A 19,213-nucleotide genomic window follows, 5' to 3' on the forward strand; every position below is an offset into this window, starting at 1 on the left:
GGAATGAAATGTCAGAAACCAGCTTCATATTTGGCCCTAACCTCTGTAGTTATAGCAGCATAGAAATTAATTGCCTAGCCTTTTCCTTTAGTGCACATCAGTGTGAAATCCCTCATGTGCTATTAATTTTTTATGATGCTGTATTTTTAATGCCCCCCCTCTACGTTTTGTCTTCAGTACGTGTTTGTCCTGGATTCTTCAAATGCTGCTTTATTCCTAGCAGATTGTTTCTATGAACTGTCTTGCTAGGTTAATTTGTGGTTTGTTCCACATTTGTTAGCATCTGTCTATGAATTACCAAAGGGGAAAAAAACACTGGATAAAGGGTGTGAATAAGGTTCTTGAGTTGATGGGACTGTCTTATCTTGCTAATAAGGTGTCATGGGTACTTTTAGGTCTCATAAACACAATTTTCTTGTGTGATGCTTCTGTAGCTCAAAACATGGGGAGTCAGCAAAAATAATGTCAGCAAGCCTGGATGTAAATGAGAAAAATGAAGCTAGGCTTGTTCTTCATTCTGATTTTTTTCTCTAACAAGTTTAATGTATAAGAAATATTAATCTCATTGGTCTGAGACCTCCCAAGCTAGTTCTGCTTGAACTATAATGGGTTCTTGGAAAGAGCCTATGCAATTTATGACTTGATTTTGTATTTGCCAGCATTATTTCTGTCTTCCTTTTGCCAGCATTATGAACTCTGACAGGTCTAAGAACTTTCACTCACTTCTCTTTGCATCATCTGCCATTTTTGTATTCATTCTTTTCTTTCTATGCTGTCCTCCCTTTGTCTTTTGCATCCCAGCCCTAAACTTTCCTCAGACAGGGCTAAATGTTAAGATACGTACAGCTCTGTGCATTTACTCAAATGAAAATTAGCAAATATAGCAGATTTTAGAAAGTCCTTGACTATCCCACATACACCACAATTATGATACAAGTGTTAGAGAAGGAAATAGGTACATTTCAGATCTGATAGTTTAACCACCAATATATATTTTTGATAACTATTTATAGAAATATTTAATGTTATGGAATGTTGTACTGTCTCCATCTCTTCTGTGTTGCCTGTAAATTGAGACAAAATCTGTACAGTTGGACAAGGTTTATAGGATTAAGCAAAATCACTGAGTCTACGTATGGGGGGGAACTGAGTTTTGATTTTTGTCAGGCTGACTACAAATGCAGGTATCATGGATTGGGATATACTCTGTTTTTATAAAAGCAAAATACGTAAGTGGCTGCAGTAACATTTCAGACAAGATTCATTGCCAGCACTCCGAAATCCAGGGCACTGAGAAGATGACACATGAGTTGCCCAGAGCTGTTTTTGCTTTTCTGTCCAGTATAACTAGAAAGGAAAAGCAATAATAGGAAGTTCCATTCAATTTCAATAGAAGCTAATAAGATGAATCGTGAAAAACTGTCATGATATCAAATACAGTTGTTAAGATTTCACAGTGGCATCTTGCCAGGCATTGAAGTATATTCACCTGGCTGTGCCAGATGAATATCCATCAAAACATAAAGTTGTAATTGTCACCACAGCTGCTTGAAAATGACAGGTAGTGCATGCAAGCACCCAGCTTAGGGAAACCAAGAACTTGTGTGTGTCTGTATAACAGCAGCATGACCTCATTTTTTTTCTCAAAGCTGAAAAAATTTCAGATACAATTATGTTAATTGAAGAATGACATCTGTCTCTTGACATATGACAGCATTATTTGGTATTTAATCGTTTGGAAATTATTTTATCCACCCAGACTGAAAGAGAACTTCCTCCAGCATTCGCTGAGATTTTTTCCCCAGTAGAAGAAAGCAACTTGCTTCTTCCTCACAGACTTACTGATACATCTGGGCAGCTTAGGAAGTTGAACCAATGAAACATCCATTTTTTTTCTGTGGTTATATTCTTTATTTCTTTCATATATATATATTTCTGGCACGTGGCTACCTGGATAAGAAGTGTTTTAGAAATATGTCAGATTTGAAAAACAGTAAGATAAACTGCTGATGAATAACTGTCCCTTCTAGGTTTTCTTAATGTTATAGACAATAGGCAGTATAGGCAGAAGAAAATATAGAAAACCTGAAAACTTTGAGAATCTGTATGAATGTTCCAGATGTGTTGCATGCATGTGATGCACCACAAACTGTCATTTTAACTCCCTGCTGGTGTTTCTGCACTTTGACTCTTATGTACAAACTGTGGACATGATGCCAACAGCCTGAGGGACTGGTGGGGTTTGTACCACTTGGAGTCTGTCACTTGGGCTAGATGCCTCTCTAAAAGGTCTGCTGTAGTACAGGCTGGAGTGTTGACTTTGAAACACAAGCTGGAGGACAGATTTCTGTACTATGCTAGACATTAACTGTTCATAGCCCTCTCATCCTTCCTGGCTGAAAACCCATGATTGACTGAAATCTGTTTTTGGAACTTGCTCCTTCAGTCAGCCTTTACTTTTTGATGCTGGACTCTCACTCATCTGGCAGAGCTGTACAATTCCCAGTACAGTTGTTTTTTTGTTTGTTTGTTTTGTTTTTTATCCTGTATCCGGCAGTCATGAAAGGTGATGGGCATCTATATTATATTCAGACAAGTTCCAGTGAGATACTGTTGTATAAGTTTGTTTTCCTGTAACCCTTCTGCCCATGTTATGGAAATAAGTACATATGCCTTATTGTATACTGTGCTTTCTGTGCAGAGCAGTACTTTTCTCAAAGGTACCTTTCCTCCCCATTGCTTCTGCTTCCTCATTTTCTTCACAGTCTGTTGTCTTAAGGAGAAGTAAATTTTAATCTTGAGTGAATATGTGCCTGAATTCATGTCATTTTCAGGTGTGCTGATTTTAATGCATAAGTTATAAATAACAATAGAATTTGGCTCTATGCACATTTTGGGTTGGTGTCCGCAGGCTGTGCTGTTGTTCTTTGTCCTATGCAAATCTATTTGTGTTTAGGTGTTGTGTTCCAGCAGCTTTAGGAATCTGGCTGGCCATCCACTGGCAGCATAGCACAGAGCCATTACCACCTTCTGCTTTCTGAGATCCCTCTGGTCTCCAGCTCAGTGAGAGCTGTGAAAGCAAGGAACATCCTTTGTTCTTCCCCAGCTTTTGGTTCCTTGATATAATGTCAATTGGGCCCTAAGAAGCAGGTCTTTCTAGACAGAATGGGAACACATTGATATGGGATGTATGATGCCTTAGCCAGCAACGATCCCCAGGTCTGCATTCTGCACAGTCTATATTCTGGATGAAGACAACAGCTTTTTCTGTTTTTTTTTGTTTTTTTTTTTTTTTTTTCTTTTTAAATCTGATGTGCATTTGGGACATGCCAGGGATAGCAATATGGGCACTTGTTCTAAGTGGCAGACTGATGGAGTTGGGAAGGGCTGTAAAGCTCTTCTCTGGAATAAGAGAAAGGTACACAAACATAGTAATAGGAATTCATTGCTTGTTGTTTGTTTTTTATATTCTCTTTCACCTCTCCCTATTTCTCTACCCCCATAAATAAGGATGACTTCAAACATCCGAGAACGCTGCTTCTGATGCAGTGCTTTCTGATGTGCTGAGGTGAAGGACAAAGGATAGCTGAGAGTGTGCCTTAAGTTTACTTATAGAGAGTAAATGGTATGTTCTGCTGTAACACATTAAAAACCTGATGTCACTGGGGAGCAAATCTAGTGGGTTTAGGCTTTGCACATTGTGCAATATAGAGGGGAAAAAGAAAAAAAGAAATCTTTTTTTTTTAAATGTTCCTTTTCTGCCCAATCCAGGACCAAGAAAGCTCTTTCCCAAGAGTACTTTCTGTTCAGAGGCTCTCTCCTAGATGGTGCTTCCTAGATGGTAAGTGTTTCTCCCTCCTGTTGTGCCTACCATGTGGCTTGCTGCTGGGGTAGTTGTGAAGGATAGTGCATCCAAGAGTACCACCAGGAAGGAACAGCCGTTCCTTGCTGCACTGAGAAGGTGAAAGGGGAACTGTGTCCCTCTATCCCTTCTGAACAACGGGCCTTCAACTAGCAATCAAAATGTCTTCCATAGCATTGTCTGCCCAAGGAGATGGGTTCTTCCAAGGGTGGTTGGGGGTTTTATTAGTGTCTCTGCTGTGATGCAGCACTTATGTGGCAGTACCTGGATTCAGAATGCTCCTGGTTGTAGTAGAACACTGCCATCAGCAAAGCTGTGTTCTTTGTTCTCTTTTCTCCATAAATACTGCAGTATTTAGGTGATGGGAATGTACTTGCTTTCCCCTGTAAGGGGGCACTTCTTGTGACTCTTGTTGGTGACTCAAACTTTGCCACTCATGATAAAATCGATAGAAAATTGATAGAAAATGCATAGTGGATCTGTTCAGTTTTTAAAGAAAGCTGGGTGGGCAGATGGATTTAGTTTTAGTCTTTAGATGTTTGATATTCCCTTACAGTGCCAAAAATGACAGTGCTATATCACTGTGCTGTTCTGCAGAAATGCCAGAATGAAAAAAAATCTGTGATTTCACTGGCTAAACTAAATGCAAAACAGAAGCAAAAATATCACATCTGATAAAGCACACCAAAGGTGATAAAATAGTTCTTTTAGCAGTATAAATTATTTGGCAGTGCCAACACTCATATTAGGCACTTTGTCTAGTGATTCTCCCCTCCTTTAATGTTCTGTTCATGAGTAGAATAATTTTTCCTTGAGTGTATCAGTAATTCAGATTGAATATTTGAGCATTTGTTTTACAAGGAATTCCCAAGCATATTATTGTTTTTTAGATTCACAGTTTGAATCAATCATATTAGACAGGTCTTATTATGTTCTTGCTATACTGTCATAGGAATAATGCAGCTCTTTCTGTCTCGTATTTTAATATAAGCAGTTCTTCTTATGTAAACCTGAGACTCCATGTGCCTGTATTTTAAATAATTATTTCAAGTTAATAGTTTCAGTAATACCGTTTTCCCAGATCCCACCTTTAAATTCATTTTTTCAGTGGTTTAGGATTATAGAAATAATGAATGAATCAGATTATGTTGTGACTTCACTGACACAGAGGTTTCCTTACATGGTGCTGATATTAGCTCAGCCCATCTTGTTCATACATTTCTGCTTAGACCACTTGCTTCACTTCTGTTTTTTTATTTATCTTTTTTGCAGCAACTTCTGCTGATCGTTTTTACCGCATTGACAGATCTCAGGTAAATCTCTGTTTGGTTATTGCTTCTATAGGTATTTTTTAAAGCTGTGCCAGGTGCATCCTGAAATGAATGATCTGCCATTGCTCCTGTGTACTCTAGAATGCTGATGATGTCTTATGAAAAGCAGAGAAAAAATTCTAGACCATTTTTTCAGTTGACATAATTTGCATCATTTCACTGAACTCACTGAAGTTTTGTATCTGCTGATCATGTGCTTTTCTTTTTAACTACCAACCTGATACACAAATCAGGATGTTCTACATTAGTTGTCCTTATCATGTCTTAGTAAGGGTATCTGTGAGACATTAGAGTGCTTGATTTTATCTTCCCATTGATGTTTTTAGACACCAGAAGTCCCAGTCCTGTCTGTGACATGAAATAGCTGTGGAAGTGAGTGTGATTAAAGCCAAGAATTATAAACAGAGCTGTATCAACTATTCCCAAGGAAACCCAAAACAACATGTCGTTTCATTAGATTCCAACCCATGGTGTAGATCTGCCAGACTGAATATATTTTCTGAAAGGCACTTTGAAAATTTTACAGAGCTTCTGATGTTTCCCAACTTGTAGGCAGAATAGACCAATTAGTGGTTCAGCATGAAATGTAAACTGTTGATTTACCCATTGGTCATTTGCATCTTGTTCCCCTGAGAACAATGTAAGCTGTTTTTGAACTGTATGAACATCTGCATCTGGTGGTTTATTTCAGTCAGCAGGAGCTGTGAATTTAGCTCAGAGGCCTTGGGTTTGGTGTCCGCATGTAGCTGCCAAAGGCCTTCGCACACAGTCATATTAATGCACTGATGAAGTTGTACCTGCAAATTTTGAAAGCAATGATGAACAAAATGCTGCTACAGACTAAACTGAGCAATGCTGTTTTGTTTTGTTTATTCTGCATTTTTCTAATTCTGGCTCTGTACAAAGTGTCATCTCTCCCTCCTACTCCTTTGCTACGTGTTTCCATAAGAAAAAATCAATACTGCTTGATGGTCCCTGTGCACAAAATGTGGGGAAGTATCCTGCCCATCCTCCTACTTAAACAGACCTTCTCATACTCGGTGTTTCTGAAGGACAGTGGGACTTCTGTGCCAATAAAAAAAGGATTGAAAAAGAGAGCTTTGTTAATGAAGATGCAAATCCAGAATGTACAAGCAATTGAGTTTTTAGACACTGTCTCCAAAAAAATGAAAAATCCTGTCAGCTGAGGGCAGGCCTTAGGAGTTGGTTCTCAGCTGAACATGTAAGCCTCAGTTTTTTGGGTAGACCTCCAGTTTTCAGTGGAATGGTGTTGACTGGACAAAAGTCACCAAGCAACAGCCTCTTAGGCATTGCTGTAAGTGTAAAGCTTGCTGGTCGGGAATCTTGTTTGGCTTAAAATCAAAAGAGCGTTAACTTGACTCGGTATTTTTGTGTGTGTTTATGTATGCATTTACATACACAGACAAGTACTGTGAATGCTTTTCAGCCTGATGTATTCCCAGGTTTCCTATAGCCATCTGGGCTTTCTGAGTGAACACTTATACCATAGGTTTATTATTCCTTCCTTATATCATTCCAACAGGAACATTTGCACTTTGTGACGGAAATTTCGCAGGACGAGATTTTTATTCTGGACCCAGAGCTGGTAATGTCACAGCAGGGGGGGACGCCACCTGGAATGCCTGATCTGGTAGTGGAGCAGGCCTCTGGGTGAGTGGTGCTGGGATTTTGCCTTCAGCAGCCACGTTAGAATTTGGCTTTCCTTTTCTGATCCCCTCTGCGGAAAGGTTGGGAGATATGGGAAAGGGTTAAACCTGGGAGCAGAATCACTTGCAGCAGTGATAACGGCAGGCTTGGAAAGAACATTTAAGGTCATCTAGTCCCAGCTTCTCTACAATGGGCAGGGTTGGCATCCAGTTTGGCCTTGAATACCTCCCAAGATGAGACATCCACAGCTTCTTTGGGCAGCCTGTTCCAGTGTCTTACCACCCTCTGATAATGAAACCTGTATCTATCAAGTTATGAACCCGTTCTCTGTACTGTCAAGGCTCTGATACAAATATTTAGGGCCCTGTAGTCCTTTGAGTCTTAGAATGAAGTGTCTTTGTCCTCTAGGCAGACTAGAAATGCTCCCATTCCTCTTCAGGAAGAGTCTTCTAATCATGATGAATTAAGCTAAGCTAGCTTGCAACAGGCTGAAAAATACTGGGAATAAGCAAGCACAAAAGAACTGCAAAGCAGAGCATGTGAGATAATTTCTAGGATTTAAAGTTTTTCTTTTCCTTCTTCCCTTCCCAGAATATCAGATCGGTGGAACCCCACTGTTCGAAAGAGGATGCTGAGTGACAGTGGCCTTGGCAAGATTTCCCCACACTACGAGGTACCTGACAAACAAAAGGACGCCAGCCAGACCTATATGCTGCAGTAAGAGCTTTCTGCATTTCTCTGCTTGATGACATATTGTCACCATCACCACACACAACCCCTAGTGGTTTCTTTAAAGTATTGTGCTGACATGCTGAAACAACAGATATCCCTTCGTTTCTTCTCTTTTGTTCCTTACTTCTGATCATTTCTGTTTCTTCCTCCCTCTCCATTATTTATATGTTTTTGTCTTTGTTTTTCTGCCCAGATGAATGAGCGGGAAGGGACAGGTTAGGGACATGGTGGCTGTTTCTCTCCAGAATCTAGAGTTATGAGCTGGTGCAGATTATTCATTATTCAGGTGGGCAAGCTCTGAAGTATGTTTAGACACTGCCTCATTTGTGGCAAAGCTCATAGCTGTATAGTAAATTAGGCAGGGGACTGCAGTAGAGAGAACAAGATATTATTACAGTTATGGTAGCTGAAAGCTGCTGTGGGAGGACTAGCTTTTCTCTTCAGTTTCCTCCACAGAATTTCTGAATTTAAAACAAACTTCACATATGGTCAGTGACAACAGACTCCTCACTTCATGCCTGTCTGCGCTGAGGTAGTCTGGGTCTCTGGGAGGCCATTGTAAGAAGACTTTAAAAGAGAGTGAAGGGCTGGAAAGTGAGAAATATGCTTTCTGTGTGCCTCAGATTGTATTACTAAAATTAATGGAAAGTTTGTGTCTTCCTCCTTCTGACTCTCATTTTCCCACCTGCGGAATACAGATAATACTGCAGTCTCAACTTAAAACAACACAGCAAGGGTAAATTTCATGGTCACAAAGAAGCTCAGATGTTATAGCAAAACTCTGTCAGAGATACTTAGGAGAAAATTAATCACCTTACATTCTTTGCACAGTTTTGATAGTGGGGGATAAATGAACCTTGAGGTTGTGTACTGCATATAAAGAATAGAAAGGGATGGTAAGTGGGTGCTTTTAAACATTGAAGAAAGAGTCCACCAGAAGAAAGTAGAAAGTATCAATATAATGAAAGGCTGTCATCACGTATGTGTGCTACAGGGCTGGAGCATGATGCTCAGATAACATGTAGTCTGGTATTTTCAAGCTTTTCAGTTCTTGACTTTCCAATTAAATGCAGTATATAACCTGGCATTTTAAAGGAATAATTTAGAGTACTTTTATATTTTTAGCAGCTGAGAGTGGTTCACAAGGTCTTTACAGATATTTTTCTCTTCAGATTTTTTTCATATAAAACTTGCTGAGAGGATTTTATCGAATTGGAGTAAGATTCTGTAAAAATGAATATGGTAGAGCACAAAGAGGACACCTCATCACACTCAGGAGGTTCCAATGGACCTTTTGAGAGTCATCTGTGTCCAATGTTTTATATTTGGTCTGAAATATTGCCTACCACACCTAATTCAAAGTGTGAGATCCTATATCCCGTCAGTAGGGCAAGTGGAATATGATTTGCTGTGATAGAATGTCTTTCAGTTGTGAAACTGAGGTTAGTGATATCTCTTTCAAACGTGAGTTGGAAGTGGCCCTCCTCAGATGTTATGAGCAGATTAGGTTGCAGTTGGTCATAGTATGTGTGCAGGCTATTCAGAGTGTGAGTGTTTCTGACAATGCTGTAAACAAACTCCTTAAGATGAAGTAATGCATTCTGAGAAGTGAGAAGTATAACTAAAAAGATGAAGTGTGCTAACAGACCCCAATTAATTAAAGAAGACAATATGTGATCTGAAAATAATTATGGTATGTGATATTGTTTCTGATCACAAACTTTTGGTGTAGAAAGTAATTTGACTGTAATGGTTTTGTGGAAGTGATCTTTCTGAGAGAAAACTATTTACACTGTTATTTTTAATTAGGAGAGCTTCGTGTTAATTAATTTTCAGGTGACATTTAAATAATAATTATATTTCATGTTTTGCTCTTTCTTCCCCTGCCCTTTCCAAAGACTCTTTGATGTGTGACTGACTGATAAGTGGACTGCAGAACCATGAAAATTAGCATCTTGACGCAGTAGCCAGGAGCTGGGGCATGTCATATCTTAAAAGGAACATGAAATCAGTGTCAAAGGTGCATACAGCACAGTTTCTTGTAATGCTGGTGCTTGATCTTGAGCACAGACAAGTATTCTGGACTGGCTCCACTGAAACATGTAATTGCTCTCTTCCATTGAACATGAGTGGGTTCATTGTGCTGATATATCCTGTGATCTAATGGTGCAGTGAAGTGGGCATGACCATTGCCTCAAGAGCCTATTTCATGCATTCATTGTTTGCTATGTATTTCTCTTCCTAGTTATGTGTTTGTCAACTTTTTATATGATGAGAGATAGAAAATAAAAAACAAACAAGCAACACAACTGTATACACAAAAGAAAAAGTGACTGTTCCATGTTAGGTGCTTAATCTGTGTCTTTCAATTGAAATAACTCATTTTCCCATTGTTACATTCTTATATTCCCATTGTTTCAGCAGTAATAACCACTCTTCTAGTATCTGACTATCTAGCATACATAAAGGTAATGTGTTTCCAAAGCTGCTAAATGTGTTACATGAATTGAGTGCATGGCTTGTGAAGGGTGGATGAAGGTTGCCCAGTGTGCCATCTGGCCCTGTCAGAGGAAGAAAAAACACCTATAGGGGCTGGAAGCCTTTTACACTAAATAGACATTAATTAGCTAGTATCATCCAGGCACTGCTTTATGAGGCAATAATAGCCTAGTTCTTGAGAGGGAAGTAGAAAAAGGCTGTCTGCCAAGTGTTTTAACTACAAAAATCAGATCATTGCCCAGAAAATCAGTGTTATTGTACAGATGTTAGAAGATGTTTGCTATTTTTTTAAGAAAGAGAAATCTTTGTGTGGTACAAGGGGAGAAGAGCATCAGGGATAAAAGCTTGCATACAGAAAGTGAAAGGAATGCTCATTTAGTAGAAGTCAAGAAAATATTGAAGCCACTTGTATTTGAACATGTTGCGCAGGAGCTGCCTAGTGATGCTGAACATTTGAAGGTTGAGAAGCTGATGAAGGATTGAAAAAATTCAAGCGTTTCTCTACAACTCTTGCATTGGATAGCTCAGGACCAGCTCTTAAAAAAGCAAAGAAGTCTGTTTTGATGTGTTTTGATGGTAAAATCTGGATTAGTTCAGATTTAGTTTACAAGCTTAAGCCATATAAGTTAAATGAATGTTTTAACTGCCTATTTGTACAGCTGTACAAACATCTTTTCCCAGATGACATTACAGGAGTAGTGGTTACTTTTGAGCAAGTCTTACTTGTAAGATAGCATAAGTCATATCTCACTTTCACTGTATGCTTGTGTAGTCATTAAAATATAATTAACAAAAAGCTGGTTGCATTTGTGCTCAACTGCATTTTCTTTCCCTTATTTTGTCTAAAACACTTTTACAAACAGCTTGTAAGGCATCATTCTTGCTACCTTAAAATGGAGCTTGAGAAAGATTTGCCTAAATTGGCTCTCCAGGTCTTGCTAGGAAAGTAGTATTAATAACCAAGTGGTCTTATTGAAGAGAAGGATAAGAACTCAGAGAAGAGAAAAGTATGGTGTAAAGGGTACTGTGAATGTTTCAGGGACAGGTAAACATGTGTTAAATAAGAAATGTACTTTGGAGAATGTGGAAAAAAAAAGGAATTATAAGGATGTAGCAAATAGGTAAGAAATTGTTTTGAGTGAAAGTGAAGTTCCTCACTGAAACTGAGCAGTAAAAACTGATGCACCTCAATGACAGATCTGGTCTTGTATTATGAAAGCACTCACTATTGTCAGTGTAATGCAGTCACAGTAGTTAAAATCTTGCTAATATTCCAGATGGGAACTAAAATTTATCTATCATTAGGAAACCTTTTCTTGTTGCTTTACTTGCTGCTGTAAATCTTCCCTTACTCCCATTTCTGAAGTAGTTCTTGACAAAGAAGGAACCTGTTAATTGTTTTATTCTCCTGGGCCCAGACACTAGGAATAGAGAGTTTCATGCACTTTATGCTTCTGATGTGAATGCTGATTTTCTCCATATACTTTATTATTATTTCAGCCTTTCTTCTTGGAGATTCTCAGTTGAAAAAGAGGATTAATTTTTTCTTTCCATTTGAATTCTATCTTAAAGATATGTGCCTGTGGTTCTGAGAATATTTATTTCTCCCCTTTCATATTCCTATAAAAACTTACAGTGTAACAGAGAAAATCTAACAGAATTCCTGCAATAGTGTTGGAATAATTTGTTTTGCAGCTTCATTTCTTGCCATCCAGAGCACTTTATTTCATTCTGACAAACAAAAGCAAGCTCCTAAAAATGATGGAATTTGTTTGACAAAAAGGAATATATTTTCTCTGTGCAGTCCTTACACTGTTAAAATCAAACCCTGATAGAAATAGCTTGAGTCTCTTTTTTTCTCTGTATAGTCTCTTAAATAAAAAGGTCTCAAAAACAGGATAGCTATTTTTATTTTGTAGTGGAACTACTGAATATAAGAACAATATGGGAGTGTAGAACTGTGGATAGAAATAATTCCCAGTGAAATTCCTACTCTTTCCAGGCAGCAAGAGAACTTTTTGCTTAGTGTCCCATGCTGCTTCGCAGCCAATAAGATTTCAAAAGTTTCTTTTATTGCTGCTGCTAATGGTATCTCATACTATCTGGAAGCTATTTGAGTGTCCAATTTTTTCATTTTTTTCTAGAAGAATTTTTCATTTTTCTTCTGATACTGCTTGAACAGAAAGCTTGAGCAAATCCATCTGTAAATACACAATACGGATCAATCTGTCAAATGATTTCTCATGAAACTGGAAATAAGACTTATACCTGGAGAGAAGTTAACTCATAAGTTAATCTTGACCCTCTCCCACATTGTTAATTAATTACTGTCCACTTTTCCCAGGCAACATCTCCAGCCATAGTGTTGTTTATCCCTGTTGTAGCCAGGAAATGAGATTCCTGGGCATGTCTGAATACAGTCAAATACCCCTTGACTGAATTGCAGAAGAAAGAAATGCGGTATGTGGAGAAAATCAGTGTAAAATTGTAGAAGATGGAGGACAATGTTGTTACCAAAATATCTTTCCTAAGTCTGTCTCACGTATAAGTTTCTGGCTATCTTGAGTGTATCATATACTGAGTGTACATGCAAGGCTAAGTCTAAGAACAGCTGTTCTTAGCTCAGAATTCAAGAGATTTGGCCTGATTGATTGGGCCACGTTGTTACCTATTCAGAGACTGTTATGAGTGTGAGGAAATCCTGGCATTTTGTTCTGACATCTGAGAAGACAGAAACAGGACTGGGGAAATTGTTACCGCATAGAATAAACAGCAGGGTCTCCTCAGAGACTTCTCCATGCCAAACAAGCGCAATTCCCTCAATATTTCTTCATAGGAGATATGCTCCAGCTCCTTCTGATCATCAGCGTGACCTCTGCAAACAGTCAATATCAGCTGACTATGAAAAATGTTTAATGTGAACTTTCAGCAATTTCTTCTTTTAAGTGATTGAATTCATGGACGACCTCATTTAATTGCTCCTTCCCTTGTTCATTAGCAGTATTTCGATGTCATTGCTGTCAAAGTCCAGCTGCACTTACACAGAACTGGGATGTAGAAAAGTCATATTTGTTATTAAAATTTCTGCAGTAGTCATTAGTACTTGGTACGTACAGATCCTAGACACATTGTCTAGGCAACATCTTTACCAGTAATACTGTGCTTTAAGACATTGTCTTTTGCTACTTCCCTTGTTAAGAGTAACTAGGAGAGGAAGCAGCTGGAATTCTGATTTGATTTGTCTGTGAAGACCGTATTTTGAAAGTGAGAGAAGTGGAAATAGTGTTTATTTTCTTCCAGAAATAAGTCTCCAGCCTTTGCTGTTGAGGCGTTGAATTGCAGAGGGGAACAATTGAGGATGCAATGATGGAAACAGAATAGTAAATCCTATACTGCATCCCATAGTACTTATTACCAAATGACTTTATTATTCAAAATATAAATGTCCATAGTTGGATTGGGTGGAATTTTAGCTTCCTCTTTCCCCACCCACCTGCCCCTAAGCTCTCAGAATGAGGGCTCTTAATGACTTTTGTTGCATCTCAAAACCCGATGCACAGCTGAGGGTATTCATCCTGCTGACAAATTATTTTGGCAGACAGTAACATGCAAAACATTCCTACACACCATGAGACTACAAATTGGCCTCTTTAGAGAGATCTTGCTTCTTGACTGGCAGGCTGCCTTCCAAAAGTGTGAGAGGTGCAGCTTTCTCTCTCCTTTTGTGACATTAAACACAGAATACAGAGGTACTTGACAAAGGGACCTATTTACCCAGATCTTGAAAAAATCAGCTACCATCTCACCTGAAAACACTTTCCAAATAGTTCCAGTAGTTAAGAAGAGGAAAATGAGTTTCCAAGGTGGAATGTGAGTTTTGAACTCTGTTTAAGGGGTGAAATTGATGTTGACAGAGTACGGATAGCTGTGTGCCTTCCTTTTACCTTGTTTGCTGTAACAGCTATAAATCTACATTTGTTCTCTGGCTGATTGCCTAGACCAAAATAGAAAAGTTCTCTCTGTTTTTTTCCTTTTTTTTTTTTTTTTTTTTTTTTTTTTCCTCTCCCTATTTACTTGTTACAAGTCTTTAATTTTCTTCTTTCCTCTCTTTCTTCCTTTCCTCCTTCACTTCTTTCTTTTTCTTATTTCTATTTTTACCTTTCATTTCCATTCTGCTTGCTTAGTTTAGACCCTGGAGTGAGAAGCAAAATCTCTACTGAGAAGCATGGCAGATGTATAGCATGGAAAGCAGAGGAACGTATCAAGACAGCCACTTCCTGTCTAGTTGTTTTCTGTTTGACTGAGTAAAAGAAAGTGACATTTGATAATCTGATCTTTAGAGCCCACTGCTTTCCTGAGAGCATCAAGTGTGTGGTAAATGTAACTGGCAAGAGAAGGACAAAGGAGAGTGTGGAGCTGATGATTCCACTGTGGGATATGAATATCCCTCTCTTCAGCTTTATGGAATGGGAACAGACCCAGGGCCTCCAGGGACATACATTACTGACACTGGAAGGGATCGAAGTTGGGTTTACTCATGTTGTATGGAATGACTGACAGAAAGGGTTTCTATAATTTTCTGAGTTTGCTTTGTGCACTCATAAATATAGGATAAATAACCTCCAGCACTGCAAGCTTCCAGTCCAATAAATGCTGGAAAATAAGTGAACCTTCTTGTTTTAGGTAACATGTGTGTCTATTTCTGTGTCCTTGTTACTTATATGTAAGAGTTGAAGTAAGATAAAAAGACCCATCCAGGTCTTAGATTTCTGAGCATTTTGCAGGAACAGCAAACCTGTGTCCATGTTCTCTGTTGGTGCCATAAAGAGTGGCCATTTTTTTGGAGAGGAGACCAGTTCCTAGTGTGCTCTCATTTAGAACTCTTTTTCCAACCTTAATGATTCCATGATTCTATTAAATCCAAGACTAATAAGCTTTTAGAGGTTCAGGGCATGGACCTGATGCATAGTGTTGTGCATATGTAACACAAGCATCAAACAATGTAGTATGTCCAACCTTTCACACTAGAACATCTCATAATCTGCATTCAGACTTAATTTATTGATATTCTATTTATATTATTAGGTTCTTGCTCAACAGGCTTACAGAGATAATTGAAATATAATTTGGTAAAAACAAAACAAAACAAAACAAAAAAAAAACCAACAAAAGATCATCCCATAGAAGTGCTACTTTGCCTTACTTGACTTACACTCCAAAAAGTCAAACCTGTGCTAACTTTCTCTAATTCTTCTGGTATCAACGTGTTTGAATTTCAGCTGTAGCTGGAAACTGGAAGGGCAAACATCAAAATACCACACAGAAAAAGCTAGAGGCAAAGCCATGGTGTAAAAATAGGTCATCTTTTGAGGATTTAGTATTTGGACCCATAAAATTTGGACTGTTTTGATGACAGTGGAAGCAGCATTTTAACATGAATGCTCACCCCAGTTTGGGAGCCACTCTTCAGTTAGTCTGGGAATTGCTGAGGGTGGGGGAGCCCATTCCCCAGGCTGAGTGTATCAGCATGGCTGCCCTTGTTCTTCCATGTCTTGGATGCAGATTCTAGGTCCCTGGCTGCAGGTTTATATGTGAGGATTTAGAAGGCTCTGTCTTTTCTTGAAAAGATGCTGAAGCGTGTCTTGGGTGAGAAGAGAAAATTCTGAAATCTGGAAAGTACTCAAAGGAACAGGGAGAAAAGTCGTCCCTGCTTGCCTGCTGCTCCTTTGTGCTGGGGAAGGAGCTCTAACACCCAGCTCTTTGTCCCTGTAGCTGAGACTGAGTGAGCATTTAGCAGTTTTGGCACAGATGTGTTTGCCCGAGAGGGAAATACATGAAGAGTGGGGCCATGGCACATATCCTTGCAGTGGTTCCTGGCAGTGTCAATGGCCATGGGCAAGGAGGGACAGATGGACCTGGCTAAAATATGCCTGCCAAGAACTGAAACCAGAGAGCCAGAAGTGGCCTGGAGCCAGTATAACCCTGACTCCTAGATTCTTGTTTCTCTGCCAGGCTTCTAAAAATGTAGCACAGAAAAACTGATCTGAAACTCCTATTACAAAGATTTATTCTCCATTATTTACCCCTTAGCAGGAGTGTAAAGGGCTCAGCAGATCTGTTCTATGTAGGATTATAGAGGGGTGTGTGTTATGCAAATTAATTGATTTTTTTTTTTTTCTTTTTAAATTGATGGTAAGCAATGAGGGTTAATGAGGGTTACTTACTGCTTAGCACTTGTGAAAACCAGGCCACTTATTTATGAACATAATCGCATGAGCCATTTTCTGAGGGATTCTTATGTTTCAGTCTCCCTTCTACCAAAACCACTAAAGGCAATTTACCAGGAGTCACTGTTTTGCTTTGTGGTAACAAATGCATCACTTAGGGCAGCTTCTAGATTATTTAGAAATCCAAGCTAGCCTGTCATTATTTGGATGTTGTCTCAGGATACCAAGCAGCTGATGTGCTCCATCTCCATCCAGCCTGAGGGCAAAGCTGGGGATGTGATTTCTGAATCTTAGTGTAACCACTGTGCCAGGAGTGTGGATGTCATGGCTTTTCAGTTATTCCTTTCTCTGGGTTAAATAGAAAGCCACTGCTTTACTTTCACCTCCCCCTCCATTCCACTCTGCTAAGATTCATTGAACAATTGACAAAGTAAGTCAGTGAGGATTTTAAAGATTTAGTTCAAGGCTGGAAATGGAAGAATACCTTTTCAAAGAGTATTGGATCAGGATCTTTTCAAACTGAATGTCTTACATTCCCCTGAGTTACTTTGGTGTCATTTGGTGATGAGAAAAATGGGAAGCAAGTATTAAAAAAGAAAATCACCAATTATCCTGGATCACCCTGCAGTGATCCTGATGGACATTTGGAAATGCCTTCTTTTCAAAGATACAATCCAGCATTCTTTGGACAACTTTTTGAGAGCGATTCCAAAGAAAATCTATCTATTTCAAGATGAATGTATTAGAACGTTTCTCTATCGCTTTCTTCTTATATTTTTTTAAAGTCAAAGTTAAGCACGCTTGGATTTACATTTTGTTCTGCTCTGAATATATTCTTCCCTAGTTAAGCAGCAATTCCCAGGGCATTCCTCTGGGTGTCAGTACAACTTCAGATATAACTGCATTGCGGCGATCCAGGCCTGCCTTCTCTCAATGTCTTTTACAATGGACAGAGAAATACAGTAAATGTTAAGAGAAAGGAAAAAAAAAAAAAAAAAAAAAAAGACAGTAGTGAGACAAGATATGAAACAATATGAGGGACAAATATGCCTGAGACACAACAAGGGGTACATCAGAGCTGCCCTGGTTTTCCTATGAAGAACCAGACCACACTCCTGAGTTGCTAGGCTAGTCATGAATTTCTGTGCAGTCAGAGACAATCTGTAGGAGGAAGCTTCAGAGATGCCAGGAAAACTACTAATCTTTGCCCTTGAGGGAGTTAAAATAATAATAATAATAATAATAATTAACTCTCCAGACTGTTGGTACAGATTGACAGGATATGTATGAACAGAATGCTGTAAAATAATAAGTAACTTGAATGGATTTTTTTTAGATTCAGGAAGCACTGCTGGTCATCATTTTCCCACATGTGAGAGACAGCGTTACCATTGTCTGAGAGGAATACTTTTTATAAAAGAGTGACAAGAAAAATGCAATATTAATAGAAGAAAGCATTGTAAAGAGATCTATAAAATTGTGAAAGATGTGTTGGAAAGGACCTCTGAAATCCATCTAACACAACTCTCTATTTGAAATAGGTCCAGTTATAGATCTTCAGAGCCTTGTCCAGCTGAGTGTTCAATGTCAGCAAGGCTGGAGATTCAACAGCATCTTTGCACAACCTGTATCCCTCTTTGGTCAACCACACAACATTTTTTCTAACATCCAGTCTGAATTTCCCACATTGCAGCTTGTAACTGTTGCTTCTCATCCTGTCTTCCTCCTTCTTACTTCAGGAAGGCTCTGGCCCTCTATTCTTTATAACTTTGCATTGGATAGTTTAACGCGATAGGATTTCTCCTGAGTCTTCTTGCTGCATGACTCCAGTTCCCTCAGCCACCTCTGACGTGCCCTCACCACCTGTGACCCTTTGAGTTCACTTCAGTTTGTCACTGTCTGTCTTATTCTGGGAAGCCCCAAACTTGGTACAAAACACCAGATGCAGTCTCACAGAGTAGAGGAGAAATATCCTTTTCATTTACATTATGGTTATGCTCTTGCAAATACAACCCAGTACACAGTTGTCATTCATTCAGAGGGTGGTGATGCACTGAAACAGGTTGCCCAGAGAGACTGTGGATACCCTGTCCCTGGAAGCATTCAAGGCCAAGCTGGATGGATGTGTCTCTGTGCAGCCTGGTCTAGTGGTTGGTTTCCCTGCCCACAGCAGTGTGGTTGAAACTAGATGATCTTTGAGGTTCTTTTCAACCCCGGCCATTCTATGATTCTGTGTTATGATTCTGTGATTGTTTTCATAGAATCATAGAATTATCCAGGTTGGAAAAGACCTTGAAGATCATCAAGTCCAACCGCAGCCTAACCAGTACCCCATCTCTAAGAAAAAAACAAAATAAACAAAAAAAAAAAACAAAAACAACAAAAAAAAAAACAAAAAAAAAAACAAACAAAAAAACAAACAAAAAAAAAAAACCAACCTCTGCTAAATCATATCCCTGAGTACCACATCCAAATGGCTCTTAAACACATCCAGGGATTGCGATTCAACCACCTCTCTGGGGAGCCCATTCCAGTACCTAACCACCCTTTCTGTAAAGAAGTTCTTCCTAATATCCAACCTAAACTTGCCCTGGCGCAACTTGAGGCCATTTCCCCTCGTCCTGTCACTTGTCACTAGTGAGAAGAGACCTGCCCCACTCTCACTGTAAGAACCTTTCAGGTACTGGAAGACGGCAGTAAGGTCTCCCCTCAGTCTCCTCTTCCTCAGGCTAAACAGCCCCAGCTTCCTTAGCCTCTCCTCATAGGGCTGATTCTCCAAGCCCTTCACGAGCCTCGTTGCCCTTCTCTGGACCTGCTCCAGTTTTGAGGGCATGCTGCTGATTGACATTCAACTTGTAAGCAACTAACAACATACACTTTGTTCTGAAATGCTG

General features: G+C 39.1%; 1 protein-coding gene across 4 annotated transcripts in view; it reads left to right on the forward strand.

The window, feature by feature from the left end:
• Positions 1-19,213, forward strand: part of DGKI (diacylglycerol kinase iota) — a 206,354-nt gene that overhangs the window by 151,927 nt on the left and 35,214 nt on the right. For all 4 annotated transcript variants that reach the window (XM_072346703.1, XM_072346788.1, XM_072346853.1 and 1 more), the window contains 4 exons: positions 3,772-3,841; positions 5,135-5,175; positions 6,737-6,864; positions 7,453-7,578. In XM_072346703.1, the coding sequence (XP_072202804.1) occupies positions 3,772-3,841; positions 5,135-5,175; positions 6,737-6,864; positions 7,453-7,578 (365 nt within the window). The remainder of the gene's footprint in view (positions 1-3,771; positions 3,842-5,134; positions 5,176-6,736; positions 6,865-7,452; positions 7,579-19,213) is intronic.

Source organism: Excalfactoria chinensis, chromosome 1 (genome assembly GCF_039878825.1).
Source record: "Excalfactoria chinensis isolate bCotChi1 chromosome 1, bCotChi1.hap2, whole genome shotgun sequence".
In the NCBI taxonomy this organism is placed as follows: Eukaryota; Metazoa; Chordata; class Aves; order Galliformes; family Phasianidae; genus Excalfactoria; species Excalfactoria chinensis.